Raw genomic sequence first — 17,599 nt, 5'->3', positions numbered from 1 at the left:
ATATTGAATGTTTTACCTGTAAAGTAGATGTATATTGAATGTTTTACCTGTAATGTAGCTGTATATTTTATGGGGTGTATCGGTGGATGAGCATTATCTGTTTTTTTACCATTTCTAGGATTTGGTCCATTCTGTAATATCCCCTCAGCAAATGCTACAAAGATGATAATCTAAATGTCAAACTAACACAGAATAAATTATGTTGAGTCATGTTCAATGAAGAGTATATAAAATTCAATATATAGTAGTATATAGTTCACCTACCTCCCCAATTAGGATCTCTAGTTTGATCTTCAACAAGAGCTGTCAAATTCAGTTCTTTAGGAAATATATTAGTTTCTGTACGTGGATAGCTAATAAAACCATTAGTGTACAGTTTCTCGGCTATCTTCATTGTCTCTTTGGCATTTATTCGCAATTTTCTTGAAGCAAGCTTTTCCATTTCCTGTAAGAAACACATAATATAAGCTTATGGTGATAATAAATTGAGCAGAAAGTTGTGGCTATAGAAATTATATATAATTACAATACTGATCCATCAAAGGAATCATGATTCATTTAATGCCAGATAAAATGAAAAGGTCAAGAAGTATATAGGCCATTAATTGTATCAAAACTAAGTAACAAACAAATAATCACTATAATAAACATGAAGAGGTTCAAGTTTTTAATTAATTTTTGCACCATGATAAAAAAAAAAAAAGACTTGGCTACTTACGACTGTATCTAAAGCTTGTGGTCTCCATTTACTTTTACTTTTACTTCTGACATCAACAACAGTTGCTATAGGTAACTACAATAATAGTCAAAAATACCTATTTAGGTGAGGAAATTAATAAGTTTATGAGTAACATATTCATTTCTTTCTATTCAATGCAGAGAAGGAAAGTTTTAAAAGACTTCAACATAAACTTTTAAAAAATCAGCCCAATGAATAGTTTTTGTGCCTGACAACAAGTGGAAATTGGGAGGTTTTTCATAGGCCGGGGGTGACAGTGTAGGCTGTAGGTCTAGAATGTCATACATTGGCCGAGAAGAACAAGAGGGGACTGAAAAGGAAAGTGTGTCTAGTCGATCAGATGGTATGGGGTTTAACATTTCATATACATAATACCGCATTCATTTTGAGACTAACAAATGGTAATTTTATCTAAGCAATGCAAGTGCGAGAAGTTTGCCATGGCAGCAGCATTTCTGTCTACTAATCTTTTAATCAAACACTATGCTAATGTGTACTCTGGTGGACCTTGGTTTTTAATCCCCATTCTATCTTTTCAGCCCACACCAGGATTTGCATCCTGGACATGCTGCAAAATCAATCATGTGATATCTCTTATTTATCAAAGATAAAAAGATTATTTTACCTCTGTGCATTGTTCATATAGGACTAGACATGCTAAATGATTGAAGAGACGATTTCTGAAATTTAGATAAGAATAATTTAAACTTGCAATGTTTACTATACTAGACATGTTTCATTAATTAACCAATTCTACTGTAAGCTTACATCACTATATAATTGACAGATCTGATCATCATGAAATTAAAGCCACCAATTGTCATTGGAGAAATTTTGAATCCCTCGCAAACTATGTTATTGTAAAACAAATATAAATCCAGAAATGGTTCAATTTCGTTCAGTATTTACAAAGATATGATGATGTGAAAATTTCTCAACATTCAGCTTTCTCTGGATTAGATATACACATCTCTTCATAAAATTTTAAATAGTCTTCTTTAAAAAATATTTTTATTCAGGATATCTGAATCGGATTGGGAAAAAGACTTAGCATACATAAAACACCTCTCCCTAAATAATATATATATAAGCTTACATAATATTAATACAAATGAACAAAGGGGTGTATATACATGGTTAATTTTAAATAGTCAATCTAGGTACATTTTAGCGAAGACAGAGCAGTGCCAAAATTAGCTATTGTCCAAAAACTTCAAATGACAGTTAGCAACTTTAATTCTTGGTGCCAGCAACCATATCAAATAATTTGAGATCACATTAAATTAAAAGCACAATATCATTTCAATATCATAATATCGAATAATAACTTCTATGTACTGAACTCTAAAATATGAGCACTTAATAATTTGTTAATTAGTGCATTGTTACCCGTTTGTATATATAGCGGCTATATATACAAACGGGTAACAATGCACTAATTAACAAATTAGTAAGTGCTCATAGAAGTTATTATTATAGCCTTCTGTAACATGTTTGATTGTATCATTTCTTGATAAAGATGAGGGTATCCTCATTCAAATGTTGCAGAATAAACCTAGTAATCTTATCCATAAAGCTGTCTATTCTTATATATTGTTTTTACTAAATGCCCTTTAAAGATACATTATGGGAGATAAGATAATGTGATGGCAGTTCTCGCTATAATAGTTAAAAACTAAATAGTGTAAAGGTAATTTGCTGAAAATTTCAGTCAAATTGATCCACTATGAGCCGAGAAAGAAGCGGGTGAAATTTTGGCATAGTCTCGGTCATCATTACTAAAATCATTAATATAAACAGCTTAGTCTCGATTATCCACTTTTTTTTATTTAATTATCAACGGTCGTTAGCGGCATAAAGGAATCTAATCCAGCCAACATCGAAGGCTAGCCTTGACATCGAGAGTTTATTATGGTCTGGATAAGTTGATTAATGTCTAATTGATAATTTAGATAACATTTCAGGCCTAAAGAAAGACTTGTAATAAGCAGATTTTGCTCTTGCATAATGCATGTTTAAAGATATTTAAGACAAGTAAACTACGTATACAACCTCACCTTTTCCAACTAAAATCAGCTTTTATTTCATCATTCAAATGAGTAACTATAAAAAATTGAACCAGTAGAATAAGTAACACATAAGTCTAAAATTCATATTACTCTGAACACAATGTTTGTTAAGGCTCAGATAAACATAACTTATCATATAAGATATCATGGGTCAAACTTTCAAAGAGATACATTATATTTTATCAATGGTTATAATATAGGTGTCATGGAAAATGCCATGGTGTACATACTATTATAAAACTATATACTGTTTATTTTTAAAATATACACAGCCAACAATTTTGGGGTTCTTTTGTTTTATTAGTGGTTCATACCTTTTATTTTCCAAAATGGTTCTGGAATAAAGGCCTCTACTTGTTTATATCTTTCTACAACAAAACCTAATGTAGGAAACTGACAACTTCCATAACTTATCAACTGATCACTTAATACATCTGGAAAAACTTTCTGTAATCGAAGTGTCTGAAATCTAGTGAATGCAGCTCCTTTAAAAAAAAAAAAAAAAAAAAAAAAGCAGCTATATTTTTTGATGAAGACCTGGCTAATAGAGACAGGCATAAACCATGCAGAGGGAAATCTCTAAATATGAAACAGCACTTGAATAAGACATTTGAAAGTAAAAGTACCTTACATTGTTGTTGAATTAAACAGAAAATAAAGGCTAACATATCTACCTATTCTAAGATCAAGCTCTGAACGAACATCAACAGCGTCGCTAACATTTTTATCTGGTGGCCCTAGATTCTGAATGGCACGATTAATAGCACTAAAAAATAAAGCACAAAACTTGAACATCAAAATTAAGTTAAGCAACAAAGCATCTATTTAAACATTGAATAATTATGTGATCATGATAGATATCAATGTTTCGAAATACGTGTGCCTACTATTTTTAAAGAGTTGTAATAAATCGCTATCGAGTTGGTACCAGTCTCTAAAAGTTAATCGATCTGTCTGAAACACACACATAGACATGAGTATAGTTAGTGCCACTCTAAATGAATATTTAGATAAGTAAATTGATATTTGAAGTTTCTGTCAAGCAACATTTTTCATAATCAATGTTTCTGGTCATATAGCATGACATCTAAGGACTCAATAACAACACTATATAGATAATTACACAGTGAAATGTCCTTAAAACATTTCAAAACAAGTTCCAAGCTTCTATCTTGGATACTATTATAGCATGATTCTTTTTAAGCTTAAACTTAAATTCTCCATTTCCAAGATAACCAACAAAACAAATTCCCCCAAACCGCTGAAACTCAGTGTAAGTCATATTCTTGTATTACTTACTGTGGAGTTATTTCAGAAAATCTTGCCCTGTACACTTGAATAGAAGGTTTAGCTACAAAATAAACATACAGCAGTAAATTGTTGTGAATTTTATATGTAACTGAGGTATATCACATACAGCAATAAATTTTGTATTAATTTTACATATGATATACAGGTAAATATCAACCCTATAGTCAATTAATAAAATTTCAAATAAATTACCTATAATTCCTACAAATTAATAAAAAAAATCTGTCATGAATTCTTACATTCAGAGTGGTCACCAGAAATTATAGTTGATCGCCACAGCTTCCAACAGCGTCAAACAGAGGCATTTGTGGCTATTACGTATATATAAATGTAATGATCTAGTGTCAGTGCTCAAGTGAAATCCCGCCCTTACATTAGGTAATAAAAGAAATGAAATTAAATGGGGTTTAATGTCCTACTATTCTGCTCCGAACTGGGCTAATGAAGAGGGACATACGCCATACAGTGTGCTATGAGGGAAATTTTGCCCGGACAGCGGCACTACAGCCTACTCTTATATCGAATTCGTCCCATCCGAACGACTAGACAGCTGTACTTGTCAGACCCTCCGTCCTGTCGCACTGACAAGGGGGAACCACGCCGGAAAATCTGGATGAACTTTCTCAGCCAATGCAGGGATCGAAACTCCGACCTCCATGCTAGGGAGCCAGCGTCTTACCCACTTAGCCACCGTGACCCCCTAGTTAATAAACAAACCTTCTTTACAGACTTGTATAACTTCATATCCAATATTTTCTCCTTCTCTATCACAATCTGTCCATATAATCAAATATTTACAACCTTTTACTTCTCTTTCCAACGTACGCTACAAAATATAATATATACGCTACAAAGTATAATACACACCTGATTAGTCCTACTTTCTAATATACGCTACAAAGTATAATGCACCTCATTATCCAACTTTTTTTAATACCGCTGAACATAACCATCTTCTATGCATATCACTTCTAACAAGAAAATAAACTATTTTTATGCAATGCCATGTTCAAAAAAGGGGGTAAAATTGAGCTTGTGCCAGTGTCTTACAGATTGTCAGTATATTCATGTATTTTCTTGCTGTTTTTTAACGCTTGTATCTAAACTAATCTTACTATATATAATATTCCATTTGCAAAGCATGGATCACTTTTTTCTATAAATATCTGAAATTATTATTCTTTTGTTTTTAGCAAATCTATATAAAATGCCTTGGCTGGTGGCAACCCTCGTCAGCTTTATCATCAAGAATGCAATAACGCTGTTGGCATGCAGTTTCCAATCTGGATTATCAAGATTTCCAAAATGTTAGTCTGATTAAAATCTATATTTCGTTTCATCTTTTTATACTTTCGATTAAGTTCTGACTGGTCATACAAGCGTCTTTTGACCCTAAGATGTTAGTTATTTTATTAATCAATCAGTGTTTGTGTTTTAAGTGTGTATTTGTAGATACTACTTTTGCTTTGATTTGTTGTCTATCACGGTGAATGGCTACCCATAATTCCTCATGCTAGACAACAAAAACTTGACTCAACACATAATTGATTGGCACATCAACCAGAATAAAGTTTATTTAATAAATGATCCTAGTATAGTTAAGACAAGTAAAACAGAATTATGAACTATAAAAAAAAAAAAAACTAAATAGGATCTGTATTTTAATCAGATTTCCAAAATGTCAGTGAAAGTTATATTTTTAAGAAATGAGACAAGTAGAATGTAAATTAAATTAACCCAAGGCTCACCTAATCATCAAAATCTAAGCACTGGCCTAATTAGTACAAAGCATTTTTTTTACAAACCTCTGCTGCATTTCGAGAAAACCACTATACAGATTTAGTGCTCATAACTTGAAATGAATTTTATCCCAGTGTTCGATTGCAATAAGTGTCTGATATTTTGCATAAAATCAAATTTGAAAATTATTTTTGTACTGATGTATTGTACTCTCTCCTGGCTTGAGACTTTGATAAAATAAATCTGATCTTATTTTACCTTTATATCAATGAAATTATCTGGACAGTGTTTTGTAACTGGAATATCAAATAATTGAACAGGATTACATGAATACCTGAAAAAATAATCAAAAAAACAAACTAAATGTAGTTGATTTTGAACATATCAATATCAATAATAATTTAATTATTAAATTCTAAGCACAGATTTCATAATCCTTAGACTGGAGTAAGGTATGGTAAACTTCTCAAAGTCTTGATGGATCATTTTAGCGCTATACTATAAAAAAACCTCTTGCAATCTACAATGTTGTGAAAGTTTAATCTGTAATCATGTTAATTGAAATTTCATTGGATTTATGCTGCTTGCGATTAACAAGATGAAGCCATCTTTTATTTGAAGCGGAGAAACATGATGGGTGCTGGGAGATAATCTAGTATTGTTATTTTTGATTTCTTAATTTAATGTTAAATCTGAGTACATATTTCGATTGGATAAGCCATCAGAAATTTGAATTTTTAGCGGTAATTCAAATGACACATCAAGCCTCTTTAAAATTTCTAAAAAATATGTGGTTCAACTCATAAATTGGAAGTTAAAGGACTATCTCGATTTGAACAGAGTCTCAAAAATAAAAGTCTGAGTACGTATGAAATTTAAGGGAAAAAATATAGAGGAATGGTGTATTTACCTTGTCTCAAAATTTCAACTCAAAATATTGAGTAGTTTGGACGAGAACGACAAAAATATTTATCCGGACACGTAACCCTTTTAAGATTATTGTAAACAGTTTTTACAAATTTTTAAACAAAGATTGGATATTAAACGAATGTGAAAGAAATTAGTGCTAGATACACAACATTAAATGATACCTGGGTTACAGTGTTATTTAATTACGTATTTGATATTCATGTCCATGAATCGCATGCATTTTTCATGCCAAAATCTAACCTTAGTTACTACGCTTGTAGTTGGCATGGAACCGTACATGGTATTAAGATTCCTAGCGTTGATTGGCTGAGAAATGAGGGCGATCTATTGTTATGCAAAGTCATCGGAAAATTCCATATTCGCTGTGAATTTCAAAAGGAGTTACGATAATAGTTGTTCTTTGTGTATAGAAATGGTTATTATTATTATAGCTAATAATGAATATATAGACTGACACCATTTGGGCATTTGTATTTCTGTACTTATAGAGAATAGTTTGGGATATCAAGTATTATGGGGTTATCCAAATTACAGGTAAATGCGCTAATTGCTTGGATCGTCTTCATTTGCCACGTGGCCCATTTAAACAAAGGCAGCTTAAATGGATCTTTGGTGGAAGTGGACGTAAAACCTCATAAACGAACGAACCAATTCACTCTAAAAATATTCCAATCACAAATGTCTAATCTATAACAATGCAAGACGATAATTCGGTGATTATGATTAGGCCAGTCATACATGTATGTTAATTGGACCATGAATAAACACTTGTCAACTGGTGGTATGTATAGGCAATCTGACCTATATTTTGTTGATTTTTTTTAAAACTTTGATCCTTAATTTCTCCTAGGGGAGATAATTTATAAAATTTCTAATGACATCTTTCAAGTCGCATTAGGAAGATCTACTTATTCCAAATTTCATGAGTATCGTGCAAATATTAAAGAAGATCACAAGTTGGTATCAACTTAACTTCCGGGACGAAATCACAGCGATGAATTTTCGAAATTTGAAAATCTGAAATTGCAGGTAAAAATGAATTCGTCAAGGTACTCAAAATTTCAGAAAGATTCCATGGTTAGATTCTGAGATATAAGGTTTGTGGGAAAATAAACAAAAAAAAAAATAATTATAATAATATCCTTAACAAAAATAATAAGCTTTCAAATGAAATATGAAACCTTAATTAACATTTTGGGCAAATGTTTTGTGAGGTTTCGTTTATGTGAGAATATGTATGATACCGTAACTTACCATTTTTTATATTGTCCTACAAAATCAAGGCCTAATAAATGACCAGAAACAGATGTCATACTCATCTGGCAATTCTGACGGAACACATTATAGTCAAATTCATAGATTTTGTTGAACTTTGAAAAACCTTCTCTCTGTAAATATAAAAAAACCATAAGACTTAATAGATGTATGGTAGTCGTACTGAGGTTACTGGATACGTGAAGGTGCTATATCCCATCTCTACCAGTTCCTGTGACTTCATGTGACTTCTTGATATGAGTGGATCATGAGTGGTGATTGGCTAATGAATTCTACATTCGGGCGTATGCTTCGGAACGGTGAAGCGGACACACTAGGCGAATATATCAAACATTGTTTGATTTCGGGTGAATCATTCGGACGTATATATCAAACATTGTTTAATCATTCGGCCAAAAAGTTCAGCTAGTCCCTAGTGTGTCCACAGCATTAAGACTCAGGGATGATAAGCTGTCCTAATTATTGAATTACTGAAATAAGATCGTACCATATAAAATGAATTAGTTGTGTTGAGTGGATGTAAACTATCTCTCCCCCCCACACCCCTACACACAAACACATATCACCCTTTGAAAACATTTCAAAAGGCATGCACCACAAATCCCATTCTCTTGACACCATTTTTTAATGGAACTCCCCACTACAAGGATGGATCGAAGATTCTGTGCCCCCTCGTCTCAGGTATATATATAAGACCTGAGAAATGTAAGTTAGTGAACAGGTGTAGTCAATGAATCACTAAGTAAGTGAGACCTAGGTCCAGTAGGTAGCACGTCATTTCGGTCCCGCAGCATTTTTCGGACTTAACACAAATGTGTTTCGGACTTACTTGGCAACTTTTCGGACTCGGTCTGGCGATGTTTCGGACTCAGTGAAAGTTGAAAGACTGTGTGTATATATTAGTAATAGCTGTTTTTTCTTTCGTTTTAGGTGATGCTGAAGACAGATCATTCACAATAATAAAGAAATAAAGCTGTTGTTTTGTTGTTATTACAGATTTAAACCTCCAAGACATTAAATATGATATTATGGAAAGGTTGTTTTAATTTAATTATTTACACTTAAAGGGTTGAAAATTGGTAAAAACACAAAATAAAAAAGTCCTTGTGTATCAAAAATTCACCTTAAAACACACCTATAAAATCGGTGTCATGAGAAGAGAGGGCGGATCATCTTCTCCCTTTGTCATAATTAAAAACAAGTCAAAACAAGAGGTCCAGCTGACTGATGTTTCGTGCCATCAGTGCGGATAGAAAAAAAAACTGTGGAGAAAAAGAATCTGTTTGCTTTATGTGGAAAAGCTGAGATGATGTAAGTCCAAAATGACGCAGCGGACCGAAATGACAGAATCAACCAGTAAGGGTCACGACAGGAGTGATGGCCAGTCAGTCACAAGTGTTTTAGTGGATCTGACACATATATATGGCCATATCATATATGGAATAATTTTAATTGAATCAGATTCATGTAGCCTACAATTGGCTATTGCATAGGCTATGCTTAAAGTATATTCCATTTTCAAATACATGGTCATTTTATGTGCTCTCCGTCTTTTAAAGTCTGTAACACATCCATCCATAATTCATAATATCATGTATAATGAGACTAGAAGATAAACAAAAGCAACAATAATAACAGCATAGATAGGTGATGAAACAGCCCAAGACTTAAATATGCATTATGCAAGAGCCAAATCTGCCTATTACAGGTCTTTCTTTAGGCCTGAAATGTTTTCTAAAGTATTAATTAGACATTAATTAACTGATCCGGGCCTTAATCAACTCTCGATGGCATCAGATTTCTCCGATATTAAATAGATTAAAATGGTTCAACGATGGTTCATCTACTTTCGAACTATTATAGCAAGAATGGCTAGTTCTTTATCTAAATCTTACATAATGTATCTTTAAAGTTACATTATAGGAGATTAGATAACATGTTGGCAGTTCTCACTATAATAGTTAAAAACTAGATAATGATAATGTAAGGGCAATTTGCTGAAAATTTCATTCAATTTGATCCACTATGAACCGAGAACTAAGCGGTTGAAATTTCTGCCAAGCCTCGATCATCATTAAAGTCAGTACGATAAACAGCATAGTCTCGATTATCCATTTAATTGTTAAATCGTGAAGGAAAGTTATGCAGGAAAATCGGCTCATAATCCACTAAAAATCGCAGGCTAGCATAATCATCTAGAGTTGATTATGGTCTGGTATAGGTTAATTAATGTCTAATAATTAATAATTTAGATAACATTTTAGTCCTAAAGAAAGACCTGCAAGAGACAGATTTAGCTCTTGCATAATGTATGTTTAACTAGACTTTTCGTGTGGACGAGTTTGCTTGAGGATGAGTTAAGTGGCATTCGGTAAAACGACCCACCACCACTGCTATCTTGCCGGAAAAAATGTGAAGTAAAAATACTTTTCGATAGCCTCCTCTGGACATAACTTCAGCAATACATTTAGCAGCATCATTCTTTTCCGCTACATTCAGTACTCGAACCATTGTTGGAATATTGCTGTAGAATCTGACACAAATTTTAAGCATGACATGTGATAAATAAGTACATTATTATTTTATTGACTTTCGACATCTTTTACTTTCATTTAGCGCCATTTTAGGGTGAAGGTCATTAGCCAACTTCCACTTCCGCTTATATAATAACAAACCAACATGTAAAGTTGAAACCAGCCAGAGGTCGTTCATATATTTCGGCGTAGTTTAACCACAGTATCCTACACACTGCGTTGATTATGACCAGTTTAAACCAAATAATCTTGAAAATTCCCCATAGATGTACTGCAGTTAGAGGATTTTTTTTTCGTGACAGAAGCTGTTTGAACCAGATTCAGAGGTTGGTGTTGTGGGCGATTTATTTTATATTCCTAATAGTAATAATAAATATATTCTGCTTCTTGCCATATTTTGAGTCAAGTTTTTTTAACACAAAATATAACGTTATCAGTTACTATGGTTTATAACAAGACAAGGTCAATATTTACTAAGAATTGAGAAAACAACAGGATAAATCATGAATTGGACCTTCTAATCTATTATATGACTATTGTCCATGGAATGAATTATTGATATTTTTTAGTCCTGCGACTTGTGGAATATGTCCAGCCTTGTTCTTCGAGTCCCTTGTTACAAATGGCGCTGAAACACATTATGATACATTCCAGTTTTATAACTATATAACAAAGATAGTTTCCAATAAGACAAATGTTTCACGTCAGATTTTTAACCAAAACTGTGCTTGTTTTAGACCTTGGATGCCATGGCAAAACAGGAAATGTTGTTTAATCTTACTGTAATGAATTTGGATTGATAATTCGTCGCAAACATTAAAATAGCTAAATGTCTTTGATTAAGAAATTCAAAAGTAATGTTTTCAATTTAATTGGATTTTATGTGTTGAATTTGTTTTATTTCTTGGATTTTTTGTATGTCTGTAGTAATAGTAATATAGTAGTATAGATAAAAGCTAATAATTTGATAATGTGTTCCAGAGATTGTCAAAAGAAACCTTTCGAAAAACATAAATATGATGACTAATGGTGTTTGCATGGGCGTAGGGGCTGGATGACTGTTAGGGGGGCAGAAGTCGAAATGCCCCCCAAAATTTGGGTTAGCCCCCAAACAAAATGGGAAAATTTGATGAACGCAAACGCCTGTGAATACAGTGACTTCAATGTGGTCTAAATAAGCCTAATTTTAGGTAGCTGACTCGAATTCCAATCAACCAATCAATCATTTACAGTTCACATAAATGGGTCTGTCGGGGAAAAATGCGTTTTCCTGCTATTCCAACCCTTGAATACAGCAACTTCAATGTGGTCCAATATAGCTAACATTAGGTGGCTAACCTGAATCCCAAACAAACAACCAATCGTCGCAGGGTATTGGGTCAACTCCAAAGTTGTCCTATGGTTTTGTAACACGTCACTCAATGCCGACCTGAATTCCAACCATTCAATCAGAGTGTTGCAGCTGCATTCTCAAATAATAATCGCTGCCCGAAAATGTCGCACAAAGTAGAGTGACTCCAGACAAAATGTTTTAATCCATAGTCAATTCAGTACAAATTTGTGGTATTCAAATTAAAAGAAAAGTAAAAATTGTGTTTTATGAGATTTGGGACACTTTCAACTTGGGCTTTATCTTAATAGACATGAAAATTTTCAACAATGTGTCACCACATCACACAAAACCAATCAGCATATACATCCAATGAAATTGACAGTTTTATTAATCAATTTTTAAAGTCTAAATGTTGTTCTTTATTGGAAGTAGACGCAAATCATTGACTTCTATCTAGTAATTACATTATAAACGATTTTGTAATGAAATGTATTGATCTCTCCTTTTTATATTATTTTTTTAGGGTAAGGTGGCATGTAAATAACAGACTATATTCTGCAAACCAAACAGCTAAAGATCCAATTAAATTTACCTCAAGTAAAGCTGCTACATGGTCTTCAGCTGATAGTTTTGGACCTCCTCCAAAACAAATTCCTGATATACAGGCCTATTCTGTAATTTTTAGTGTGGTTTCTCTCTTAATATACTTTGCTTTTCTTCGAGAAGAAAATGATTTGGACATTGAATTGGAATCAACTTTACTGGAAAGATTTCCAGGTTATGAGGAAGATGAATTACAGAAAGCTATTTCAGTTGGTGAAGGAAGCAAACAAGATGTATCAAAATTAAAAGCAAGATTAGCTGAAATAGAGCGGACAAGGAAATCTTAGATTGGATTCATCTCCTTGACCTATTATTGATTGGATGGATAGATTTTGAAAGTGGATGTGGAAAGAACAGCTTTATGGTCCATATTATATTAAAACACATTGTCCCACCCACACTTGTGTCAGATTTGTTCCTACATGTGTAAACATTGGAAAAGTAGTGAGAATCAAGACTTGATGTATATTAGAGCAGGTTATCCAGTTACCTGTAACTAATCTAGTACAGACTATCAAGAATTATTAACCCAGTCAGTGCAGGAAATGAAATGAGGTTTAACATCCTACTGTTGTGCTCCAACTGAGCAGTAAAGTAGGACTAAGCCCCATTTTGTTTCGAATGGAATTGAAGTGAAAAAATTTATGAAAAAAGGAAAACATTTTGGACCAAAGAATTTGATCATTTAGTTCTTCAGCAAAACTGATGTACATTATTATCAATTCAATTTATAAGATACCCAACATTGAGATACTATTTCGATCCTGCCAGGGTGAAGTGTACATGCACTGGTTCAGCATTGTATTTTACTGTAAAAATTATCACTGTCCAATGTTAGAACAATAAAAATAATTAAATATGGTTGCTTACGAAATCCCATGTGATTTGATAATTTGGTCTGTGACTTTGATAATGTGACTTTTCAGGGAATCCAGTATCTTTTCTAACAAGGTTGTGTATCACTACTTCACATCTATACTCTGACATAATGACTCATGAAATACCCTGACCCCATTGTAGTGCCGATATTCTGCCCCCAAAATATAAGACCCCTAAACCAAGATAACCACGTTTTCTTAATTTGTTTTACTTGGTACTTTTAACAAAAACTTAGTCTGTTATTGATCTGTATAAAATGGTCCACTTGGAAAAGTTTGTCGGTGCACATTATTGGGGGTACTAAGATGGCTGAAAAATCTATATTTTAATGAATTAACAGCCACCAAGCCCATTGAATTTATAAAATATCCAGTCACTAAACAATTGTGCATTTCAATGGTCACGAATTTTCAGAGGTGTGTTGAAATTCACACGTTGCCAGAATGTCAGTAATCATTCAAAATTTCACTGTCACGGAAAGTGATGCAACTTCAACTGAAATGTTCTATTACCCATGTGCCATCTGTAGGTTGATCATCCAGACACTTTTTTTATGATGTGGACAACTGACCAAGACCCACGAAGAAAATAAAATACAAATGGGTTAGCATTCATTTTATTAATTCTAAGCCAAATCAATATTCACTGATATGTGATCTTTCCAAAAAGTATAAACTCCACATACAAATTTATTAAAAAAATTCTTCAAGGATTATCTACCAAAATAAATGTATGGATGATGGCTGCCAATAGTAAATGTGCTAAAGTTGATGATGGGAGAAAACAGAATTTTATGTTGTTTCAAATGTTCACAACTACAGGCATAGGAGATCAAGTCAACAACAATACAAATGCTAATTTGAATATTATATGTATTTGACAAATGAGATGATATATTTACAGATGAGCTAAAATGATTACACAAGGACAATAACATAATACCTAAATATTTATTACTGATAGATGGTACAAATAAAAATATGACATGTTCTAATCTGTTAAAAGAGCTTGAATTGAGAGATAAGAATTGAAGGAAATAACTTAGGCTTGTTCAGTTCACGGACATATCACAAACTCTACATGTTCTGTGATGAAATAAAAAAAATGTTCACACCATCTATTATGAAATTTGTAAAATCACATTCAAAAACGATGTTTTTTGATGTTAAATGAAATATGAAATAGTCATTTTTATGCACGTTCTCCTCGAATACGTCTGGCCAACTGAATATCCTTGGGCATAATAGTAACTCTCTTGGCGTGGATAGCACACAAGTTGGTATCTTCAAAAAGTCCAACTAGGTAAGCTTCACTGGCTTCCTAAAAATACAGAAATAATAAATACATTAGTTTTTCAAACACTACATCAAATCACTTGAATTCTATTTCAATAATTTGCCTGCGCGTAGGGGTCTTTAGCAGTGGGAGGAAAACCGGATGACCCGGAGAAAACCCATGAGGTTGGAAAATCACTTGAAAGTTCAAATATTACAAATTCTATGGTCATCAACCAATAAATGACCCAAATACAATGCCATTAATTGATTCATACATTAGATTAGGAAAATACAAACCAATTAATGTATTGGCCAAAATGCACAAACAAAATCAAAATACAGTAAACTACGCACAAGTCTGATTCAATCAAAGGCACATTTCATTGTCATGTACATGCAGATAACTTCTGTTTTGTCACCATCTTTGAAAAATGTCAAATTTTCCAAGAAAAATGCCGGAATTAGATCAAATGGACCTATTCAGGAAATCTAACTTGCTCGCAGAAATTATAACATGCAGGGTCAAAACAATTTAATCAGAGTTGAACAAAGATCCGACTTGTGCGAGGTTTACTGTATGTAATATCAATTAATCATTTACCTGTAAAGCACCAATAGCTGCACTCTGAAAACGCAAGTCTGTCTTAAAATCCTGAGCAATTTCTCTAACTAAACGTTGGAAGGGTAATTTTCTGATCAGTAACTCAGTTGATTTTTGGTATCTTCGGATTTCTCTCAGAGCAACAGTACCTGGTCTGTATCTGTGAGGTTTCTTTACACCACCGGTTGATGGGGCACTTTTTCTGGCAGCTTTGGTAGCCAGCTGTTTTCTTGGAGCCTTACCTCCAGTGGATTTACGGGCGGTCTGTTTTGTACGGGCCATTGTTTTACCTAAAAAAATAATAAAAAGACTGGGATAAAATATTTAATCATTTATTAGATCTACTTTGATTAATCAATTATGAGAGACACCACTATTTTGACTATTATTTACAAGCAGATATGAAGACAACTGAGGAGTGAGGACTATTAATTATATTTATAGGGTGACTAGTTTAATTTCAGCAGATATTCAACAAAATAATTAGGCTACGACTGCATCCATTTCCTTATCCCAATGCGTACATAAGCTTACTTCATGTTATATGTAAACAATCTTTGTTCTAACCACCTAATCTGCCATTAATTTTCCGAAAAAAAAATAAACCGGATGAACTACAACTACTATAAATAATTAATCTTAACTTGATTTGGCCTAACACGTGACCTATTTGTTAGGAGAGAATGGATTTGTTTATGTTAGATCAACAAGACTATAATACTTTAAATACTTATATAACTATTAGTCCCACATCAAGAGATTTCGTAAAAATCTTGATCTTATTCTTTTATCTGAGCATCCATGTGTGACCGGGGCATAACCTGTGGTCGATCTAAAAATAGTAACATGAATAACGGTCCTTTCCATCACAATACGTGGGTTTTTACCCCATAATACTAGGAAATTATTAATCTAGGGCAACAAAATTGACAAAGAGAATTATCGAACATTGTGACCAAGACGTATTAGATCTATAATCATAAAATTGTTGTCCAATGGAAGAAGAAAACCGCGCCAACACTTTATTTTCTGATGACAAAGTGCCGTCTTAAAAACATTCAGCCGCCATTATTGATAAAACACGGCTAGAAATCGGGCATAAAAACAGCAGAGAAGGGGTAAACCATCCCGATAAGGATTTTATTTTATATTAACTAATTCATTTTATGGTTTATATCAACATAATATAAAACAAACACTCACTCTAAGTCGATCTTCTATAGTTTCTGTCAGTCTGAGGTAGAACTATTTGCAATTTGCCGCACAATTCGCAACGAACTCTGGTAATGACATGAATTTTGACTGTCTGAGGTAGTCATTGGTTGTAAGAGCCACAAAGATCAAGGCAGCGATTGGTTATTCAAGGTATGATTTTATTGGTCAGACAAATCACTGGTTGAGTAATCCGATTGGTTGAGATATTAGGCTTTTCATTGGCTTATTCTCGATCCTATTTTTCCCGAATTTGTACAGTGACTAGAGAATTGACTTGGTTGAGAAAGATTCGAATGATCACACAATGGTACATTCACTTCACTCACACTGTGTTGATTAAAAATGCAAAATCAAGATATAGGTAATTAGATCTGCAGGTATAAAAATAAAATACTTGGAAAATGGTCAAAATATAATAACACACATCGAAGGGGGAGCTGGAGGTGCCCATAGCCATATAATTATATGATAAGGTGAAAGGGATAGGTCGTAGCGGTGGAAATTGGATCAAAATGAAGACTATACTATAGTGGGGGGGGGGGGGATAGTTCCTCCCGATGCATGATCAGCTGTAATTAGTCTATTCAGTTGATTAGATTCTCATCATTTGTGGAAATGTTTAGAAAACATGCTCAGCTAGATTCAGTCGATGAGATTCTCGAGATCCTCGTTTAATAGTAATACATACTATATAGGCCTAATAATATTGTGGGAATGTTTTGACGTTATAATTATAGGCTACTTACTTGGTGGGGTGGGGCGGGGGCTCAAGCTACTAAAATTCTGTGGGTGAAATAGCTTTATTTTACGTCCGCTTCCACCGAGTGATATCGCAGACAAGCCACGTAGGCCTACTGCTGGTTAGAGCTAAATGGCAAGGTCAGCTCAATTTTTCGTCACCGGTCACGAGATGTAATTCACAGGGCTATGGCGCTAATGACCTAACCCTGGACCTAGCCCCAATGCTTCCTTAACCTATAATCTCGCCAACAATCACATGCCCTTCTTACCTTATTTTCATCTCAGCAACCTTGACAAAAATTAAGTTAGCCTTAACAAATAGATTTAGTCAGCCAACCCACCCTTCCTGGAA

The 17,599-nt window shown here is 33.4% G+C and overlaps 2 protein-coding genes across 3 annotated transcripts in view; both read right to left on the bottom strand.

The window, feature by feature from the left end:
• LOC126811439 (DNA topoisomerase 3-alpha) overlaps positions 1-10,685 on the bottom strand; it is a 28,770-nt gene extending 18,085 nt beyond the window's left edge. The window contains exons 1-12 of one of the 2 annotated variants that reach the window (XM_050537045.2): positions 10,450-10,685; positions 8,044-8,177; positions 6,118-6,193; positions 4,837-4,945; positions 4,108-4,159; positions 3,483-3,574; positions 3,123-3,293; positions 2,797-2,842; positions 1,365-1,419; positions 719-793; positions 265-445; positions 48-154 (exon numbers count right to left, since the gene is read on the bottom strand). In XM_050537045.2, the coding sequence (XP_050393002.2) occupies positions 48-154; positions 265-445; positions 719-793; positions 1,365-1,419; positions 2,797-2,842; positions 3,123-3,293; positions 3,483-3,574; positions 4,108-4,159; positions 4,837-4,945; positions 6,118-6,193; positions 8,044-8,177; positions 10,450-10,617 (1,266 nt within the window). In that variant the 5' untranslated portion in view covers positions 10,618-10,685. The remainder of the gene's footprint in view (positions 1-47; positions 155-264; positions 446-718; positions 794-1,364; positions 1,420-2,796; positions 2,843-3,122; positions 3,294-3,482; positions 3,575-4,107; positions 4,160-4,836; positions 4,946-6,117; positions 6,194-8,043; positions 8,178-10,449) is intronic. The other variant, XM_050537046.2, reaches the window with a different exon arrangement.
• Positions 10,686-14,013: 3,328 nt separating this feature from the next.
• Positions 14,014-16,639, bottom strand: LOC126811450 (histone H3.3A). Its single transcript, XM_050537088.1, has 3 exons — positions 16,495-16,639; positions 15,292-15,581; positions 14,014-14,733 (listed from the first exon to the last, which is right to left on the bottom strand). The coding sequence occupies exons 2-3, from the start codon at positions 15,571-15,573 to the stop codon at positions 14,605-14,607; spliced, it is 411 nt and encodes a 136-aa protein (XP_050393045.1). The 5' UTR covers positions 15,574-15,581; positions 16,495-16,639; the 3' UTR covers positions 14,014-14,604.
• Between the last annotated feature and the right edge of the window lie 960 nt (positions 16,640-17,599).

This window comes from Patella vulgata, chromosome 2 (assembly GCF_932274485.2).
Source record: "Patella vulgata chromosome 2, xgPatVulg1.2, whole genome shotgun sequence".
NCBI classification, from domain to species: domain Eukaryota; kingdom Metazoa; phylum Mollusca; class Gastropoda; family Patellidae; genus Patella; species Patella vulgata.
This window is presented reverse-complemented; position numbering and strand designations above follow the sequence as displayed.

Coding starts and splice junctions, on each gene's coding strand:
- LOC126811450 (XM_050537088.1), bottom strand. CDS start 15,573: ATGGCCCGTACAAAACAGACCGCCCGTAAATCCACTGGAGGTAAGGCT. Junction 14,734..15,291: donor CAGCTATTGGTGCTTTACAG/GTAAATGATTAA, acceptor CTGTATTTTTAG/GAAGCCAGTGAAGCTTACCT.